Source organism: Lonchura striata, chromosome 36, assembly GCF_050655825.1.
Source record: "Lonchura striata isolate lonStrDom1 chromosome 36, ASM5065582v1, whole genome shotgun sequence".
In the NCBI taxonomy this organism is placed as follows: Eukaryota; Metazoa; Chordata; class Aves; order Passeriformes; family Estrildidae; genus Lonchura; species Lonchura striata.
The window spans coordinates 561,343-578,788 of record NC_140738.1 but is presented as its reverse complement, the minus strand read 5'-3'; the positions used below and the strand labels follow the sequence as shown (position 1 = coordinate 578,788).

At 44.4% G+C, this 17,446-nt stretch overlaps 1 protein-coding gene across 2 annotated transcripts in view; it reads left to right on the top strand.

The window, feature by feature from the left end:
- Positions 1-16,882, top strand: part of LOC110483426 (large neutral amino acids transporter small subunit 2) — a 29,188-nt gene extending 12,306 nt beyond the window's left edge. The window contains exons 5-11 of one of the 2 annotated variants that reach the window (XM_077789903.2): positions 3,215-3,368; positions 4,883-5,006; positions 6,547-6,650; positions 8,973-9,069; positions 12,532-12,681; positions 14,214-14,391; positions 15,766-16,882. In XM_077789903.2, the coding sequence (XP_077646029.2) occupies positions 3,215-3,368; positions 4,883-5,006; positions 6,547-6,650; positions 8,973-9,069; positions 12,532-12,681; positions 14,214-14,391; positions 15,766-15,923 (965 nt within the window). In that variant the 3' untranslated portion in view covers positions 15,924-16,882. Of the gene's footprint in view, positions 1-3,214; positions 3,369-4,882; positions 5,007-6,546; positions 6,651-7,341; positions 7,896-8,972; positions 9,070-12,531; positions 12,682-14,213; positions 14,392-15,765 lie in introns of those variants that run through there. The other variant, XM_085565474.1, reaches the window with a different exon arrangement.
- Positions 16,883-17,446: the final 564 nt, after the last annotated feature.

Genomic DNA, 17,446 nt, shown 5'->3' with positions numbered 1-17,446 from the left:
AATGGGGGAATGGGGGGAAAATGGGGGAAATGGGGAAAAACGGGGAAATGGGGAAAAATGGGAAAAATGGGGAAAAATGGGGAAAAATGGGAAAATGGGGAAAATGGGGAAAAATGGGAAAATGGGGAAAAATGGGAAAAATGGGGAAAAATGGGGAAAAATGGGGAAAAATGGGAAAATGGGGAAAAATGGGAAAAATGGGGAAAAATGGGGAAAAATGGGAAAATGGGGAAAATGGGGAAAAATGGGAAAATGGGGAAAAATGGGAAAAATGGGGAAAAATGGGGAAAAATGGGGAAAAATGGGAAAATGGGGAAAATGGGGAAAAATGGGAAAATGGGGGAAAAATGGGGATTTTGGGCAAAAATTGAGAAATGGGGGGAATGGGGGAAATGGGAAAATGGGGAAAATGGGGGAAAATGGGAAAAAGTGGCAAAAATGGGAAAAAATGGGGGGAAAATGGGATAAGTTGGGGAAGAATGGAGAAAATTGAGAATAAATGGGAAAAATTGGGGAAAAAATGGGGAAAATGGGGGAAAATGGGAAAAATTGCTGGAAAATGGGGAGAAATGGGGCAAATTGGGGAAAAATGGTGGAAATATGGGAAACAGTGGTGAAAATGGGAAAAAATGGGGGGAAATGGGGAAAATTGGGAAAAATTGGGGAAAAATGGGGAAAAGTGGGAAAAAATTGGTGGAAAAATCGGAAAAAAGTGGCAAAAATGGGAAAAAAGGGGGAAAAATGGCGAAAATTGGGAAATATTGGTGGAAAAATGGGAAAAAGTGGCGAAAATGGGAAAAATGGGGAGAAATGGGGGAAAAATGGGAAAGAGTGGCGAAAATGGGAAAAAATGGGGGAAAATGGGGAAAAATTGGTGGAAAATGGGAAAAAATGGGGGAAAATGGTAAAAATGGGGAGGAAATGGGGAAAATTGGGAAAAAATGGTGGAAAAATGGGAAAAAATGGGGAAAAATGGGAAAAAATGTGGGGAAAATGGGGAAAATTGGGAAAAAATGGTGGAAAAATGGGGAAAAGTGGCGAAAATGGGAAAAAATGGGGAAAAATGGGGGAAAATGGGAAAAAATGTGGGGAAAATGGGAAACAATGTGGGGAAAATGGGGAAAATCGGGAATAAATGGGAAAAAATAGGAAAAATGGGGAAAATATGGGAAATTCGATCAACAACGTAAAAAATAACGGAAAAAAACGGTAAAAAATCGGTAAAAAATGCGTAAAAAATGCGTTTTTTGGCCGATTTTCGCCGAATTTTCGCGGATTTTCTCCGGGATTTTTTTCCCGATTTTGGCGGGATTTGCCCCAAATTCGGTGCCGTGTTTTCGGGCAGGGGAGCACGAGTGGGGGCTGCTGTTCCTGGCCTGGGAAATGGGGAAAAATGGGGGAAATTGGGAAAAATTGGGGAAAAAATGGGGGGAAAATGGGAAAAAGTGGCGAAAATGGGAAAAAATGGGGGAAAATGGGGAAAAATTGCTGGAAAAATGGGAAAAAGTGGCAAAAATGGGAAAAAATGGGGGGAAATGGGGAAAAATGGGGAAAACTGGGGAAAAAGTGGCGAAAATGGGAAAAAATGGGGAAAATGGGAAAAAATGGGGGAAAATGGGGAAAATTGGCGGAAAATGGGAAAAAATAGGAAAAATGGGGAGAATATGCGAAAGTTGATTAACAACGTGAAAAATATCTGAAAAAAATGATAAAAAATGCGTAAAAAATGCGTAGAAAATGCGTTTTTTGGCCGATTTTCGCCGAATTTTCGCGGATTTTCTCCGGGTTTTTTTCCCGATTTTGGCGGAATTTGCCCCAAATTCGGAGCCGTGTTTTCGGGCAGGGGAGCACGAGTGGGGGCTGCTGTTCCTGGCCTGGGAAATGGGGAAAAATGGGGAAAAATTGGTGGAAAATGGGAAAAAATGGGGGAAAACGGGGAAAAATTGGTGGAAAAATGGGAAAAAGTGGCAAAAATGGGAAAAAATGGGGAGAAAATGGGGAAAATTGGGAAAAATTGGTGGAAAATGGGAAAAAATGGGGAGAAAATGGGAAAAAATGGGGAAAATGGGAAAAATTGGGGAAAAAGTAGGAAAAATGGGGAAAATATGGGAAAGTCGATTAACAATGTGAAAAATATCTGAAACAAATGATAAAAAATCGGTAAAAAATCCGTAAAAAATGCGTTTTTTGGCGGATTTTCGCCGAATTTTCGCGGATTTTCTCCGGGATTTTTTTCCCGATTTTGGTGGAATTTGCCCCAAATTCGGTGCCGTGTTTTCGGGCAGGGGAGCACGAGTGGGGGCTGCTGTTCCTGGCCTGGGAAATGGGGAAAAATGGGGGGAAATTGGGAAAAATGGGGAAAATTGGGTGGAAATGGTGGGAAAATGGGAAAAAGTGGCGAAAATGGTAAAAATTGGGGAAAAAATGGGGAGAAAATGGGAAAAATGGGGATAAAATGGGGAAAAATTGGGAAAAATTGGTGGAAAAATGGGGAAAAGTGGCGAAAATGGGAAAAAATGGGGAAAAATGGGGGAAAATGGGGAAAATTGGGAAAAAATGGGGGAAAATGGGAAAAAATGTGGGGAAAATGGGGAAAATTGGCGGAAAATGGGAAAAAATGGGCGAAAATGGGGAAAAATGGGGGGAAATGGGGAAAAATGGGGAAAAATTGGTGGAAAATGGGAAAAAATGGGGGAAAATGGTAAAAATGGGGAGGAAATGGGGAAAATTGGGAAAAAATGGTGGAAAAATGGGAAAAAATGGGAAAAAATGTGGGGAAAATGGGGAAAATTGGCGGAAAATGGGAAAAAATGGGGAAAACTGGGGGAAAATGGGGGAAAATGGGAAAAAATGTGGGGAAAATGGGGAAAATTGGCGGAAAATGGGAAAAAATGGGGGAAAATGGGAAAAAATGTGGGGAAAATGGGGAAAATTGGCGGAAAATGGGAAAAAATGGGGGAAAATGGGGAAAATTGGTGGAAAATGGGGGAAAATGGGGAAAAATGTGGGGAAATTGGGAATAAATGGGGAAAAAATTGGGAAAAATGGGGAAAATATGGGAAATTTGATTAAAAATGTGAAAAAAAATGATAAAAAATGCGTAAAAAATGCGTTTTTTGGCGGATTTTCGCTGAATTTTCGCGGATTTTCTCCGGGTTTTTTTTCCCGATTTTGGCGGAATTTGCCCCAAATTTCGTGCCGTGTTTCCGGGCAGGGGAGCACGAGTGGCTGCGGCCGGGGCGCGCGTTCCCCGCGGGGCCGGGCCCGGGCGTGGGGCCGCTGTTCCTGGCCTGTCTGCAGGGATCGTTCGCCTACGGAGGATGGAACTTCCTCAACTACGTCACCGAGGAGCTGCGGGAGCCAAGGAGGTGGGAAAATGGGGGAAAAAGGGGGGAAATTGGGAAAAATGGAGAAAAATGGGGAAAAATGGGGAAAAAATGGGGGAAAAATGGGGGGAAATTGGGAAAAATGGGGGGAATTGGGGAAATGGGGGGAATTGGGGAAATGGGGAAAATGGGGGAAATGGGGGAAAAAGGGGAAAAAATGGGGAAAATAGGGGGGAAAATGGGGGAAAAATGGGGGGAAAATGGGAAAAATGGGGGAAATAGGTGAAAAAATGGGGGGAAATGGAGGAAAAAGGGGGGAAATTGGGAAAAATGGGAAAAAACGGGGAAAAACGGGGAAAATAGGGGGGAAAAAGGGGGGAAATTGGGAAAAATGGGAGAAAATGGGGAAAAATGGGGGGAAAAAGGGGGGAAATTGGGGAAAAAGGGGGAAAAATGGAGAAAAACAGTGAAAAAATGGGGGAAAATGGGGGGAATGGGGGAAATGGGGGAAATGGGGAAATGGGGAAATGGGGAAATGGGGGGATGGGGGGATGGGGGAAAACGGGGGGAAATGGGGAAAAAATGGGGAAAAATGGGGGGGAAATGGGGAAATGGGGGAAAAAATGGGGGAAAAAATGGGGGAAAACGGGGGGAAATTGGGAAAAATGGGGAAATTGGGAAAAATGGGGGAAAATAGGGGAATGGGGGGAAATGGGGGAAATGGGGAAATGGGGGAAATGGGGGGAAATTGGGGGAAAAAATGGGGGAAAACGGGGGGAAATTGGGGAAAATGGGGAAAAATGGGGGAAATTGGGGGAAAATGGGGGGAAATTGGGGGGAAAATGGGGGGAAAATGGGGGAAAACGGGGGAAATGGGGACAAAATGGGGGAAATGGGGAGAAAATTGGGAAAATAGGGGAAAAAGGGGAAAAATGGGGAAAAAATGGGGGAAAAAGGGGAAAAAATGGGGAAAAATGGGGAAAAATGGGGAAAATGGGGAAAAATGGGGGAAATAGGGGGGAAAATGGGGGAAATTGGGGAAGAATGGGGAAAAGGGTGAAAAAATGGGGAAAAACGGGGAAAAAATTGGGGAAAACGGTGAAAAAATGGGGAAAATGGGGAAAAAGTGAGAGAAAATGGGATTAAAAGGAGAAAAAATTGGGGGGAAATGGGGATTTTGGGTGATTTTGGTGGTTTTGGGGTGATTTTGGGTGATTTTGGGTGATTTTGGGTGGTTTTGGGTGATTTTGGGTGATTTTGGGTGGTTTTGGGGTGATTTTGGGCTGATTTTGGGTGGTTTTGGGGTGATTTTGGGTTGATTTTGGGTGATTTTGGGTGATTTTGGGTGATTTTGGGGTGATTTTGGGTGATTTTGGGTGGTTTTGGGGTGATTTTGAGTGATTTTGGGTGGTTTTGGGTGATTTTGGGTGATTTTGGTGTGGATTTTTCTGCATTTTTCGGTGTTTTTGCCCCACCTGATCGTGTTGTGCTGCTATTTCGGGCTGGATTTTGGGGTGAATTTTCTCATTTTTGGGTTTTTTCCCCTCGCCTGGCAGGAACCTGCCCCTGGCCATCGCCATCTCCATCCCCTTGGTCACCTTCCTGTACGTGGCGGCCAACGTGGCGTACCTGGCGGCGCTGAGCCCGCGGCAGATCCTGCAGAGCCGCGCCGTGGCCGTGGTGGGCGAGAAACGGGGCGAAAAGGGGCGGAAACGGGCAAAAACGGGCCGAAAAACGGGGAGAAACAAAAAAAAAATGACGAAAATCGGGCGGAAAATGGGGAAAATATGGGGAAAAATGGGGAAAAAATGGGGGTTTTAGAGGGGAAAATGGGGGAAAAAACGGGGAAAAAAAAGTGGAAATTGGGCAAAAAATGGGGGAAAAATGGGGATTTTAGAGGGAAAAATGGGGGAAAAATGGGGAAAATCGGGCGAAAAATGGGGGTTTTAGAGGGGAAAATGGGGGAAAATGGGGAAAACCGAAAAAAAAAAGGTGGAAATTGGGTGGAAAATGGGGGTTTTAGAGGGAAAAATGGGGAAAAAATGGGGAAAAACAAAAAAAAAATGGTGGAAATCGGGCAAAAAATGGGGAAAATATGGGGAAAATATGGGGGAAATCGGGCAAAAAATGGGGGAAAAATGGGGATTTTAGAGGGAAAAAACAGGGAAAAAAAAGGTGGAAATTGGGCAAAAAATGGGGAAAAGATGGGGATTTTAGAGGGAAAAATGGGGGAAAATATGGGGATTTTAGAGGGGAAAATGGGGAAAAAATGGGGAAAAACAAAAAAAAAGGTGGAAATTGGGTGAAAAATGGGGATTTTTGGGGGTAAAAATGGGGATTTTTGGGTTGAAAAATGGGGAAAAAGAAAAAAAGTGGCAAAAATCAGGTAAAAAAGGGTGAAAATCGGGTGAAAATTGGGGATTTTAGAAGGAAAAATGGGGATTTTTGGGGGTAAAAATGGGGAAATTTGGGTGAAAAATGGGAAAAAATGGAGAAAACAAAAAAAATGGGGAAAATCAGGTGAAAAATGGGAAAAAATGGGGGGAAACAAAAAAATGGCGAAAATGTGCTGAAAATGGGGGGAAAATGGGAAAAATCGGGTAAAAATGGGGAAAAATGGGGGAAAAGAAAAAAGGGAAAATTTGGGTTGAAAATGGGGATTTTTGGGGTGGAAAATTGGGATTTTTTGGGTTGAAAAATGGGGAAATTTGGGTGAAAAATTTGGATTTTTGGGGTGGAAAATGGGGATTTTTGGGGGGGAAAAATAGGCATTTTGGGGGGTAAAAATGGTGAAAATTGGGTGAAAAATGGGGATTTTTGGGGGTAAAAATGGGGATTTTTGGGTTGAAAAATGGGGATTTTGGGGGTTTTGGGCTCACCTGGGCACAGCTGAAAAGCGAAAAATGAAGAGATTTGGGTGAAAAAGGGGGAAATTTGGGTAAAAAAAAATGAGGATTTGGGGGGGGAGAAATGCGGGAAATTTGGGAAAAAAATTTGGGGGGAAAATTTCCGAAATCGGGAAAAATCTGAAAAAAAAAAGAGAGAAAATGGAGGAAAAAACGGGAAAATTTTGGGTTAAAAATTGGGAATTTTGGGGGGAAAATCCGGATTTTTTGGGGGAAAATCGGGAATTCGAGGGGGGAAATCGGGAATTTTTGGAATTTGGGGAATTTTTGGGGAATTTTTGGGGAATTTTGGGGTTTTTTTTTTTTCCCCGCAGACTTTTGGGGAGAAGGTTTTGGGTCCCCTGGCCTGGGTGATGCCTCTGGCCGTGGCTCTGTCCACCTTCGGCGGCGTCAACGGCTCCCTCTTCACCTGCTCCAGGTGAGAAAATTCCCAAAATTCCCGAAATTCCCAAAATTCCCAAAATTCCCCAAAATTCCAGAATTTTCCCCCGATTTTTCCTGAATTTTCCCTGATTTTTCCCTGATTTTTCCTCATTTTTTGGTCATTTTTTTTACCATTTTTTACCCCTCTTCACCTGCTCCAGGTGAGAAAATTCCCAAAATTCCCGAAATTCCCAAAATTCCCAAAAATTCCAGAATTTTCCAGCAATTTTTCCAGAATTTTCCCTGATTTTTCCCCGATTTTTCCTCATTTTTTGGTCATTTTTTTAACCATTTTTTACCCCTCTTCCCATGCTCCAGGTGAGAAAATTCCCAAAATTCCCGAAATTCCCAAAATTCCCAAAAATTCCAGAATTTTCCCCCAATTTTTCCTGAATTTTCCCTGATTTTTCCCCGATTTTTCCTCATTTTTTGGTCATTTTTTTTACCATTTTTACCCCTCTTCACCTGCTCCAGGTGAGAAAATTCCCGAAATTCCCAAAATTCCAAAAATTTCTTGGAATTTTTCTTCTTTTTCCTAAATGTTTCTTCTTTTTCCCAAAATTCCCTCAATCTTCCCTCGTTTTTTGTCATTTTTCCCATCAAATTTCTCCATTTTTCCCCCAAATCTCCCAAAAATTCCCCAATTTTCGCTCCAAAATTCCCCAAAATTTCCATTTCCTTCCCAGAATTCCCGATGTTCCCCAAATCTCCCCAAAATTCCCCAAATCCCCTCAAATTCATTTCCCCCCCCCAAAATCCCCCAAATTTACAATTTTCTCTCCGGAATTCTCCAAAATTTGCAATTTTCTCCCAAAATCCCCAAGTTTCCTGTTTCCCCCCCCAAAATTTACAATTTTCTACCAAAATTCTCTTTTTTTTTTTGCCAAAATCCCCCAAAATTCCAGTTTTTCCCTACAAAATACCCAAAATTTCTTATTTTCCTCCAAAATCCCCCAAAATTCCTCATTTTCCATACTAAATATACTGAAAATCTAAAAACTTTCCAATTTCTCCTCAAAATTCCCGTTTTTCCTCTGAAATCCCCCAGAATTTCCATTTCTCTGCCAAGAATCCCCCAAATTTCCTGTTTTCCCACCAAAATTTACAAAATTCTCCCCAAAATTCCCCTTTTTTCCTCAAAATTTCCATTTCCCTCCCAAAAAATCCCAAATTATTTGCCAAAATCCCCATTTTTTTGCCAAAACCCCCAAAATTCTCATTATTCCCCCAAAATCCCCATTTTCCCCCCGAAATTCCCATTTTTCCCCCCAAAAATCCCCATTTTTCTCCAAAATCCCCATTTTTCCCCTCAAAAATCCCCATTTTCCCCCAAAACCCTCCAAAATCCCAATTTTCCCCCAAAATCCCCATTTTCCTGCCTAAATTCCCATTTTTTCCCCCCAAAACCCCCCAAATCCCGATTTTCCCCCTTCCCAAACCTTTTTAAATCCCCGTTTTTTCCCAAAGTGACCATTTTTCCCCCAAAACCCCCCAAAAATCCCCATTTTTTCCCAAAATCCCCATTTTTTCCCCCAAAACCCCCCAAAATCCCCATTTCCCCTCATTTCCACCTCATTTCCTGCCCCTCGATGACGTCACCGCACCCCTGATGACATCACTGCCCATGCGATGACGTCACCGCGCCCTCGATGACGTCACCGCCATCCCGATGACGTCACCGCACCCTCAATGACGTCACGGCGCCCTCGATGACATCACCACTCCCCTCGATGACGTCACCACCCCTCAATGACGTCACCGCCATCCCGATGACATCACCGCGCCCCCTCGATGACGTCACCGCTCCCCTCGATGACGTCACCGCGCCGCCGATGACGTCACCACCCATTTGATGACGTCGCCGCCCTCTCGATGATGCCATGGCGCCCTCGATGACGTCACGATGACGTCACGGCGCCCCTCGATGACGTCACCGCCCCTCAATGACATCACCGCCATCCCGATGACGTCACCGCCCCCTCGATGACGTCACCACCCCTCGATGACGTCACTGCTCCCCTCGATGACAACACCACACCGCCGATGACGTCACCGCCCATTCGATGACGTCACCACCTCTCAATGACGTCACCACCTCTCGATGACATCACCGCCATCCTGATGACGTCACCACCCATTTGATGACGTCACGGCGCCCCCTCAATGACATCACCACACCGCCGATGACGTCACCGCCCATTTGATGACGTCACCACCTCTCAATGACATCACCACCTCTCAATGACATCACCGCCATCCCGATGACGTCACGGCGCCCCTCGATGACGTCACGCTGACGTCACGGCGGCGCGCCCAGGCTGTTCTACGCCGGCGCCCGGGAGGGGCAGCTGCCGGCGCTGCTGGCCATGATCCACGTGCGGCGCCACACGCCCGTGCCCGCCCTGCTGCTCACCGTGAGCCAAACGGGGACGGGAAACACGGATTTGGGCAAAAAACGGGAAAAAAAAACCGGGAGGAACGGAAAAAAAAAAACGGGGAGAATCGGGCGAGAAACGGCGAAAAACGGCGAAAAACGGGCGAAAAACGGGCAAAAAAAGGGCAAAAAACGGGCGAAAAACGAGTCATGAAAGGGTTAAAAGTGGGGCAGGAAAGGGTTAAAAATTGGGTGAGGAAAGGGTTAAAAACGGGGCAAGAAAGGGTTAAAAATTGGGTGAGGAAAGGGTTCAAAACGGGAAAATTTGGGTTAAAATTGGGTGAGGAAAGGGTTAAAAACAGGAAAATTTGGGTGAAAATTGGGTGAGGAAAGGGTTAAAAACAGGAGAATTTGGGTTAAAATTGAGTGAGGAAAGGGTTAAAAACAGGAGAATTTGGGTTAAAATTGGGTGAGGAAAGGGTTAAAATTTTGGTAAAAATTGGGTTAAAAACGGGAAAAAAATTGGGTTACAATTGGGTGAGGAAAGGGTTAAAATTGGGTTTAAAATGGGCAAAAATGAGCAAAAAAGGGTTAAAGTTGGGTTGAAAATGGGTTAAAAATAGGTGAAGAAAGGGTTAAAATTGGGTGAAGAAAGGGTTAAAAATCTAGTGAAAATTGGCAAAAATTGGTAAAAATTGGGTTAAAATAGCTAAAAAATGGCCAGAAAAGAGTGAAAATTGGGTTAAAAATGGGTTTAATGTGGGCAAAAAATTGGGTTAAAATGGGTCAGGAAAGGGTTAAAATTTTGGTAAAAATTGGGTTAAAAATGGGAAAAATCGGGTGAAAAATATGTTTAATGTGGGCAAAAAATTGGGTTAAAATGGGTTAAAAATGGGTCTGGAAAGGGTTAAAAATGGGTGAGGAAAGGGTTAAAATTTTGGTGAAAATTGGGTTAAAAACGGGAAAAAAAATTGGGGAAAATTGGGTTAAAAACTGGTCAGGAAAGGGTTAAAATTGGGTCAGGAAAGGGTTAAAATTGGGTTGAAAATGGGTTAAAAATCAGGTAAAAATTGGGTTAAAATCAGGAAAATTTGGGTTAAAATTGGGTGAGGAAAGGGTTAAAATTTTGGTGAAAATTGGGTTAAAAACGGGAAAAATTGGGTAAAAAATAGGTTAAACTTGGGTCAGGAAAGGGTTAAAAATTGGGTAAATTTAGGGATAAATTTGGGGATAAATTTGGGAATTTTGGGGATAAATTTGGGGATAAATTTGGGAAATTTGTGGATAAATTTGGGGATAAATTCTGGAATTTTGGGAAATATTTGGGGATAAATTTGGGGATAAATTTGGGAATTTTGGGAAATATTTGGGGATGAATTTGGGGATAAATTCTGGAATTTTGAGGATAAATTTGGGGATAAATTTGTGGGTGAATTTGGGGATAAATTCTGGAATTTTGGGATAAATTTGGGGATGAATTCGGGGATAAATTTGGGAAATTTGTGGATGAATTTGGGGATGAATTTGGGGATAAATTCTGGAATTTTGGGAAATATTTGGGGATAAATTTGGGGATAAATTCTGGAATTTTGGGATAAATTTGGGGATAAATTTGTGGATAAATTTGGGAATTTTGGCGATAAATTTGGGGATAAATTCGGGGATAAATTCTGGAATTTTGGGAAATATTCGGGGATTAATTCGGGGATACATTCTGGAATTTTGGGGATAAATTTGGGGATGAATTTGGGGATAAATTCTGGAATTTTGGGAAATATTTGGGGATGAATTTGGGGATAAATTCGGGAATTTTGGCGATAAATTTGGGGATATATTCTGGAATTTGGGGATAAATTTGGGAATTTTGGGATAAATTGGTGGATAAATTTGGGAAATTTGGGGCTGAATTTGGGGATAAATTCTGGAATTTTGGGAAATATTTGTGGATGAATTTGGGGATAATTTTGGGAATTTTGGCGATAAATTTGGGGATAAATTTGGGAAATTTGGGGATAAATTCTGGAATTTTGGGATAAATTTGTGGATGAATTTGGGGATAAATTTGGGAAATTTGTGGATGAATTTGGGGATAAATTCTGGAATTTTGGGAAATATTTGGGGATAAATTTGGGGATAAATTCTGGAATTTTGGGGATAAATTTGGGGATGAATTTGGGGATAAATTTGGGAATTTTGGGATAAATTTGGGGATAAATTTGGGGATAAATTTGGGAATTTTGGGGATAAATTTTGGGATGAATTTAGGGATAAATTTGGGGATGAATTTGGGGATAAATTCTGGAATTTTGGCGATAAATTTAGGGATAAATTTGGGAAATTTGTGGATGAATTTGGGGATAAATTCTGGAATTTTGGGGATAAATTTGGGGTTAAATTCTGGAATTTTGGGATAAATTTGTGGATGAACTCGGGGATAAATTCTGGAATTTTGGCGATAAATTTGGGGATAAATTCTGGAATTTTGGGGATAAATTTGGGGATAAATTCGGGAAATTTGGGATAAATTTGTGGATGAACTCGGGGATAAATTCTGGAATTTTGGGGATAAATTTGTGGATGAATTTAGGGATAAATTCTGGAATTTTGGGATAAATTTGGGGATAAATTTGGGAAATTTGGGGATAAATTTTGAAATTTTGGGGATCAATTTGGGGATGAATTTGGGGATAAATTCTGGAATTTTGGGATAAATTTGGGGATAAATTTGGGGATAAATTCTGGAATTTTGGGATAAATTTGGGGATGAATTTGGGGATAAATTCGGGAATTTTGGGGATAAATTTTGGGATGAATTTAGGGATAAATTTGGGAATTTTGGCGATAAATTTGGGGATAAATTTGGGATAAATTTGTGGATGAATTTGGGGATAAATTTGGGAATTTTGGCGATAAATTTGGGGATGAATTTGGGAAATTTTTGGATGAATTTGGGGATGAATTCTGGAATTTTGGGATAAATTTGTGGATGAATTTGGGGATAAATTTGGGAAATTTGGTGATAAATTTGGGGATAAATTTGGGAATTTTGGGGATAAATTTGGGAATTTTGGGGCTGAATTTGGGGATAAATTTGGGAAATTTGGGGATAAATTCTGGAATTTTGGGAAATATTTGGGGATAAATTTGGGGATAAATTCTGGAATTTTGGGATAAATTTGTGGATGAACTCGGGGATAAATTCTGGAATTTCGGGATAAATTTGGGGATAAATTCTGGAATTTCGGGATAAATTCGGGGATAAATTCGGGGATAAATTCTGGAATTTCGGGATAAATTTGGGGATAAATTCTGGAATTTCGGGATAAATTTGGGGATAAATTCTGGAATTTTGGGATAAATTTGTGGATGAACTCAGGGATAAATTCTGGAATTTAGGGATAAATTTTTGGATGAATTTGGGGATAAATTCGGGAAATTTGGGGATAAATTTTTGGATGATTTTGGGGCTGAATTTGGGAGTGGAGCTCTGATCCCCCCGCAGTGCGTCTCCACGCTGCTGATGCTGGCCACGGGCGACGTCTACACGCTGATTAATTACGTCGGCTTCGTTAATTACCTCTGGTACGGCGTCACCGTGGCCGGGCTGCTGCTGCTGCGCCGCCGGGAGCCGCGCCTGCCCCGCCCCATCAAGGTCGGTCCGCCCACTTCCGGGATAAGACACGCCCACTTCCGGGATAAGACACGCCCACTTTGCCCCAGCCACGCCCACTTCCGGGATAAGCCACGCCCCTTTGAGCATTTGGCCACGCCCACTCTGGAGCGGCGACGCGGGCCCTTTAAGGGTTAAGCCACGCCCATTTTAGGACTAAACCACGCCCACTTGGGCGTCCAAACCACTCTGCTTTAAGGGTTAAGCCACGCCCACTCTAGGACTAAACCACGCCCACTTTGCCCCTAAGCCACCCCCACTTTGGAGGTGGGACTATGGCCCTTTAAGGGTTAAGCCACGCCCACTTTATCCTTCAGTCACGCCCACTTTGACTTCAAAACCACGCCCCTTTAGGGGTTAAACCACGCCCACTTTGGCATGCAAATCACCCTGCTTTAAGGGTTAAGCCACGCCCACTTAAGGACTAAACCACGCCCACTTTTCCTCTAAGCCACGCCCACTTTTGACCTGGGACGACGGCCCTTTAAGCGTTAAGCCACGCCCACTTTGACCTTCAAGCCACGCCCATTTTAGGACTAAACCACGCCCACTTTGCCCATAAGCCACGCCCAGTTTGGAGCCGGGATGCTGGCCCTTCAAGGGTTAAGCCACGCCCACTTTACCCACCAAACCACGCCCCTTTAAGGGTTAAACCACGCCCACTTTGGCCTCGAATCCTCGCCCCTTTAAGGGATAAACCACGCCCACTTTACGCCAAGCCACGCCCACTTTTCTCCCAAGCCACGCCCCTTTTGCCTTCTAACCGCGCTGTCCATTCATAAAAAATGTTGGCATGAGCACCCCCGGGGAATTCCCACGCCCTCCATTCATAAAAACCATTACTATAATTGCCCCCAGTGCGTTCCCACGCCCTCCATTCATAAAAAAATCTTACTACGATTGCCCCTATAGAATTCCCACGCTCCCCATTCACAAAAAAACACTACTATGAATGCCCCAAGAGAATTCCCACGCCCTCCATTCATAAATAATGTTACTAGGAGCACCCCTGGAGAGTTCTCACGCCGCCCATTCATAAAAAACGTTACTATCAATTTCCCCACGCCCTCCATTTATAAAATATGTTACTACGATCGCCCCCAGAGAATTCCCACGCTATCCATTCATAAAATATGTTACCATGAGCACCCCCAGAGAATTCCCACGTGTCCCATTCATAAAAAACGTTACTATCAATTTCCCCGGAGAATTCCCATGCTATCCATTCATAAAATATGTTACCATGAGCACCCCCAGAGAATTCCCACGCGTCCCATTCATAAAAAATGTTACTATCAATGTCCCCAGAGAATTCCCACGCCCTCCATTCATAAAAAATATTACTATGAACGCCCCCAAGAGAATTCCCACACCCTCCATTCATAAAATATGTTACTATGACCACCTCCAGAGAATTCCCATGCGTCCCATTCATAAGAAACGTTACCACGATCGCCCCCAGAGAATTCCCATTGACAAAACCGATCCCCCCGAGCCCCCCGCTGACCCCGCAGGTGCCGCTGCTGATCCCGGCGCTCTACCTGCTCTTTTGGGGGGCCCTGCTGCTCTTCTCGGTGTGGACGGAGCCGCTGGTCTGCGGCATCGGCCTGGCCGTCACCGCCACCGGCGCCCCCGTCTACCTGCTCTGCCTGCGGGGGGGGCCCCGGCCGCCGGCCCTGCGCCGCGCCCTCGGTGAGACGGGGGGGTTTGAGGGGGGTTTGGGGGGGATTGATGGGGATTTGAGGGGGATGTGGGGGGTTTGGGGGGAGTTTGGGGGGGATTGACGGGGATTTGGGGGGGGTTTGGGGGGGTTTGGGGGGAATTTGGGGCGTTTGGGGGGGTTTGATGGAGGTTTGAGGGGGATTTGGGGGGATTTATGGAGATTTGGGGAGGTTTGGAGGGGATTGGTGGGGATTTGGGGGGGTTTGGAGGGGGTTTGGGGGAGATTGGGGGGGATTTGGGGGGGGTTTGGGGGGGTTTGGGGGGAATTTGGGGCGTTTGGGGGGGTTTGATGGAGGTTTGGGGGGGATTTGGGGGGAATTGGGGGGTTTGGGGGGGATTGATGGGGATTTGGGGGGTTTGGAGTGGTTTGGGGGGGATTGATGGGGATTTGGGGGGATTTGGGGGCGGTTGGGGGGATTTGGGGGGAATTTGGCGGGTTTGGAGGGGGTTTGGGGGGGATTTGGGGGGGTTTGGAGGGAATTTGGGGGGTTTGGAGGGGTTTGGGGGGGATTTGGCGGGGATTGGTGGGGATTTGGGGGGATTTGGGGGGTTTGGAGGGGATTGATGGAGGTTTGAGGGGGATTTGGGGGGAATTTGGGGGGTTTGGAGGGGATTTTAGGAGAATTTGGGGGGATTTGGGGGGATTGGTCAGGATTTTAGGGGGATTTGGGAGAATTTGGGGGGATTCATTGGGATTTTAGAGGAATTAGGGGGATTTGGGGGGTTTTGGGGAGATTTTAGGGAATTTGGGGGATTTTGGGGGGGTTTGATGGGAATTTTGGGGGGTTTGATGGAGATCTGAGGGGGCTTGGGGGGGATTTATTGGGATTTCAGGGGAATTTGGGGGTTTTGGGGGATATTGGGGGGGATTTGGGAGATTTTGGGGGTTTTTTTTGGGGTTTTAGGGGAATTTGGAGGATTTGGAGGAATTTGGGGGTGTTTAGAGAGGATTTGGGGGGATTTGTGGAAATGTGGGGGAATTTTAGGGGAATTTGGGGTGATTTGGAGGATTCTGGGGGAAATTTGGGGTGATTTGGGGGGATTTGGAAGATTTTGGGGAGATTTATGGGGATTTGGGAGATTTTGGGGAGAAATTTGGGGGAGTTTAGGAATAATTCGGAAAGGTTTTTTTTGGGCGGGGGTGTCAGAGAAGTTTTCATGGAAATTTGGTTTATTTTGGGGGGAATTTTAGGGGATTTGAAGAATTTCCGGGGTGGGGTTGTGGTTTAAAGCAGATTTCGGGGCGATTTCGGGATTTTTTTGGGCGATTTCACGAAATTTTGGGCCGGGATTTCTTCCCCAAAATTCCAATTTTTAATTTTTTTCGGGAATTTTTGCCCCCAGGCCGGCTGACCCTGTTCGGACAGCGCCTCCTGCTGGTCGTGCACCCGGGCGGGGGGGGAGGGGCGCCGGCCAGCCCCTCCCCCACCCCCCTCAAAGGCCCCTCCCCCCCCGGCGAGGACCCCCAGGCCCCCCTGACCCGCCCCTCCCCCACCTCGTGACCACGCCCCTTTTCCATTGGCCACGCCCCCTTTCTACTGCCAATCAAATCCCCTGGCCACGCCCCCATTTCCCATTGGCCACGCCCCCATTTCCCATTGGCCACGCCCCATTTCCATTGCCCCTCCCACCCCTTGGCCACGCCCCCTTTCCGTCGCACCTCCCACCCATTGGCCACGCCCACTTTCTCATTGGCCACGCCCCTTTCCAGTGTCAATCACACTCTTTGGCCACGCCCCCTTTCCATTAGCCACGCCCCTTACCATTCCACCCATTGGCCACGCCCATTTTCACATTGGCCACGCCCATTTCAAGCGCCAATCATACCCATGGACCACACCCATTTTCCCATTGGCCACGCCCCCATTCCCCCCATTAGCCACGCCCCTTTCATTTGCCTCTTACTTCTTGGCCACGCCCCCATTTCCCTTTGACCACGCCCCCATTTCCCATTGGCTCCGCCCCTTTCATTTGCCTTTTTTACTCATTGGCCACGCCCCATTTTCCCCTTGACCACGCCCCATTTTCCCATCGGCTCCGCCCCTTCATTGACCACGCCCCATTTCCCCCTTGGCCACGCCCCCTTTTCCCATTGGCTCCGCCCCTGAGCCCGGCGGGGCCGCCCCTCATTGCCTTAATGAGGGGGCGTGGCCTCAAGCCCCGCCCCTTTAGTGACGTCACGGGCAGAGCCGGCTCCGCCCCTTCCCGCTCATTTTAATAAGGGGGCGTGGCCTGGCGCGGGGGGCGCGGCTTGTGAATAAAATCCCTTTGGCAAAAAAAAAAAGGAAAAAAGGCTTTTATTTATTATTATTATTATTATTATTATTATCGCTATTATTATTGCTTTTACTATTTTTATTATTAGTATTATTACTATTGTTATTATTAGTAGTATTATTATGGTTATTATTAGTATTGTTAATGTTGTTGCTACTATTATTATTGTTATTATTGTTATGATTATTATTATTATTACAATTACTATTACTATTATTATTATTATTATTATTTGTATTATTATTTCTATTATTATTAGCATAACTATTATTATTATAACTATTATTATTATTACTACTATAATTGTTTATATTATTATTTTTGTTACTATTAATATAATTATTACTATTATTATTGATAATATTGTTATTTTTACTATTATTTTATTACAACTAATATTATTACTGTTATTATTATTTATTACTTTCATCATTATTACTATTATTATTACTTTTATTATTATTATTACTATTACTACTTTTATTACTATTATTATTATTACTATTGTTATTATTTTGTTATTATTTTCCTGAAATCTCCAGAATTTCCCCCAAACTTTTCGTTGTTTTGTTTTTTTGGGTTTTTTTTTCCCCTACGGAAATCCCCGAACCTTTCTTTACCAAAACCCCCCAATTTTCACCCAAATTCACCCCCCAACATTTTTATTTTTATTATTTTTTTGTGGCAGAGGCGGAGGAATTTCCCCCCGGAAAAACCGCGGCGTTTTGAAGGGGGGGAAAAAAATCCC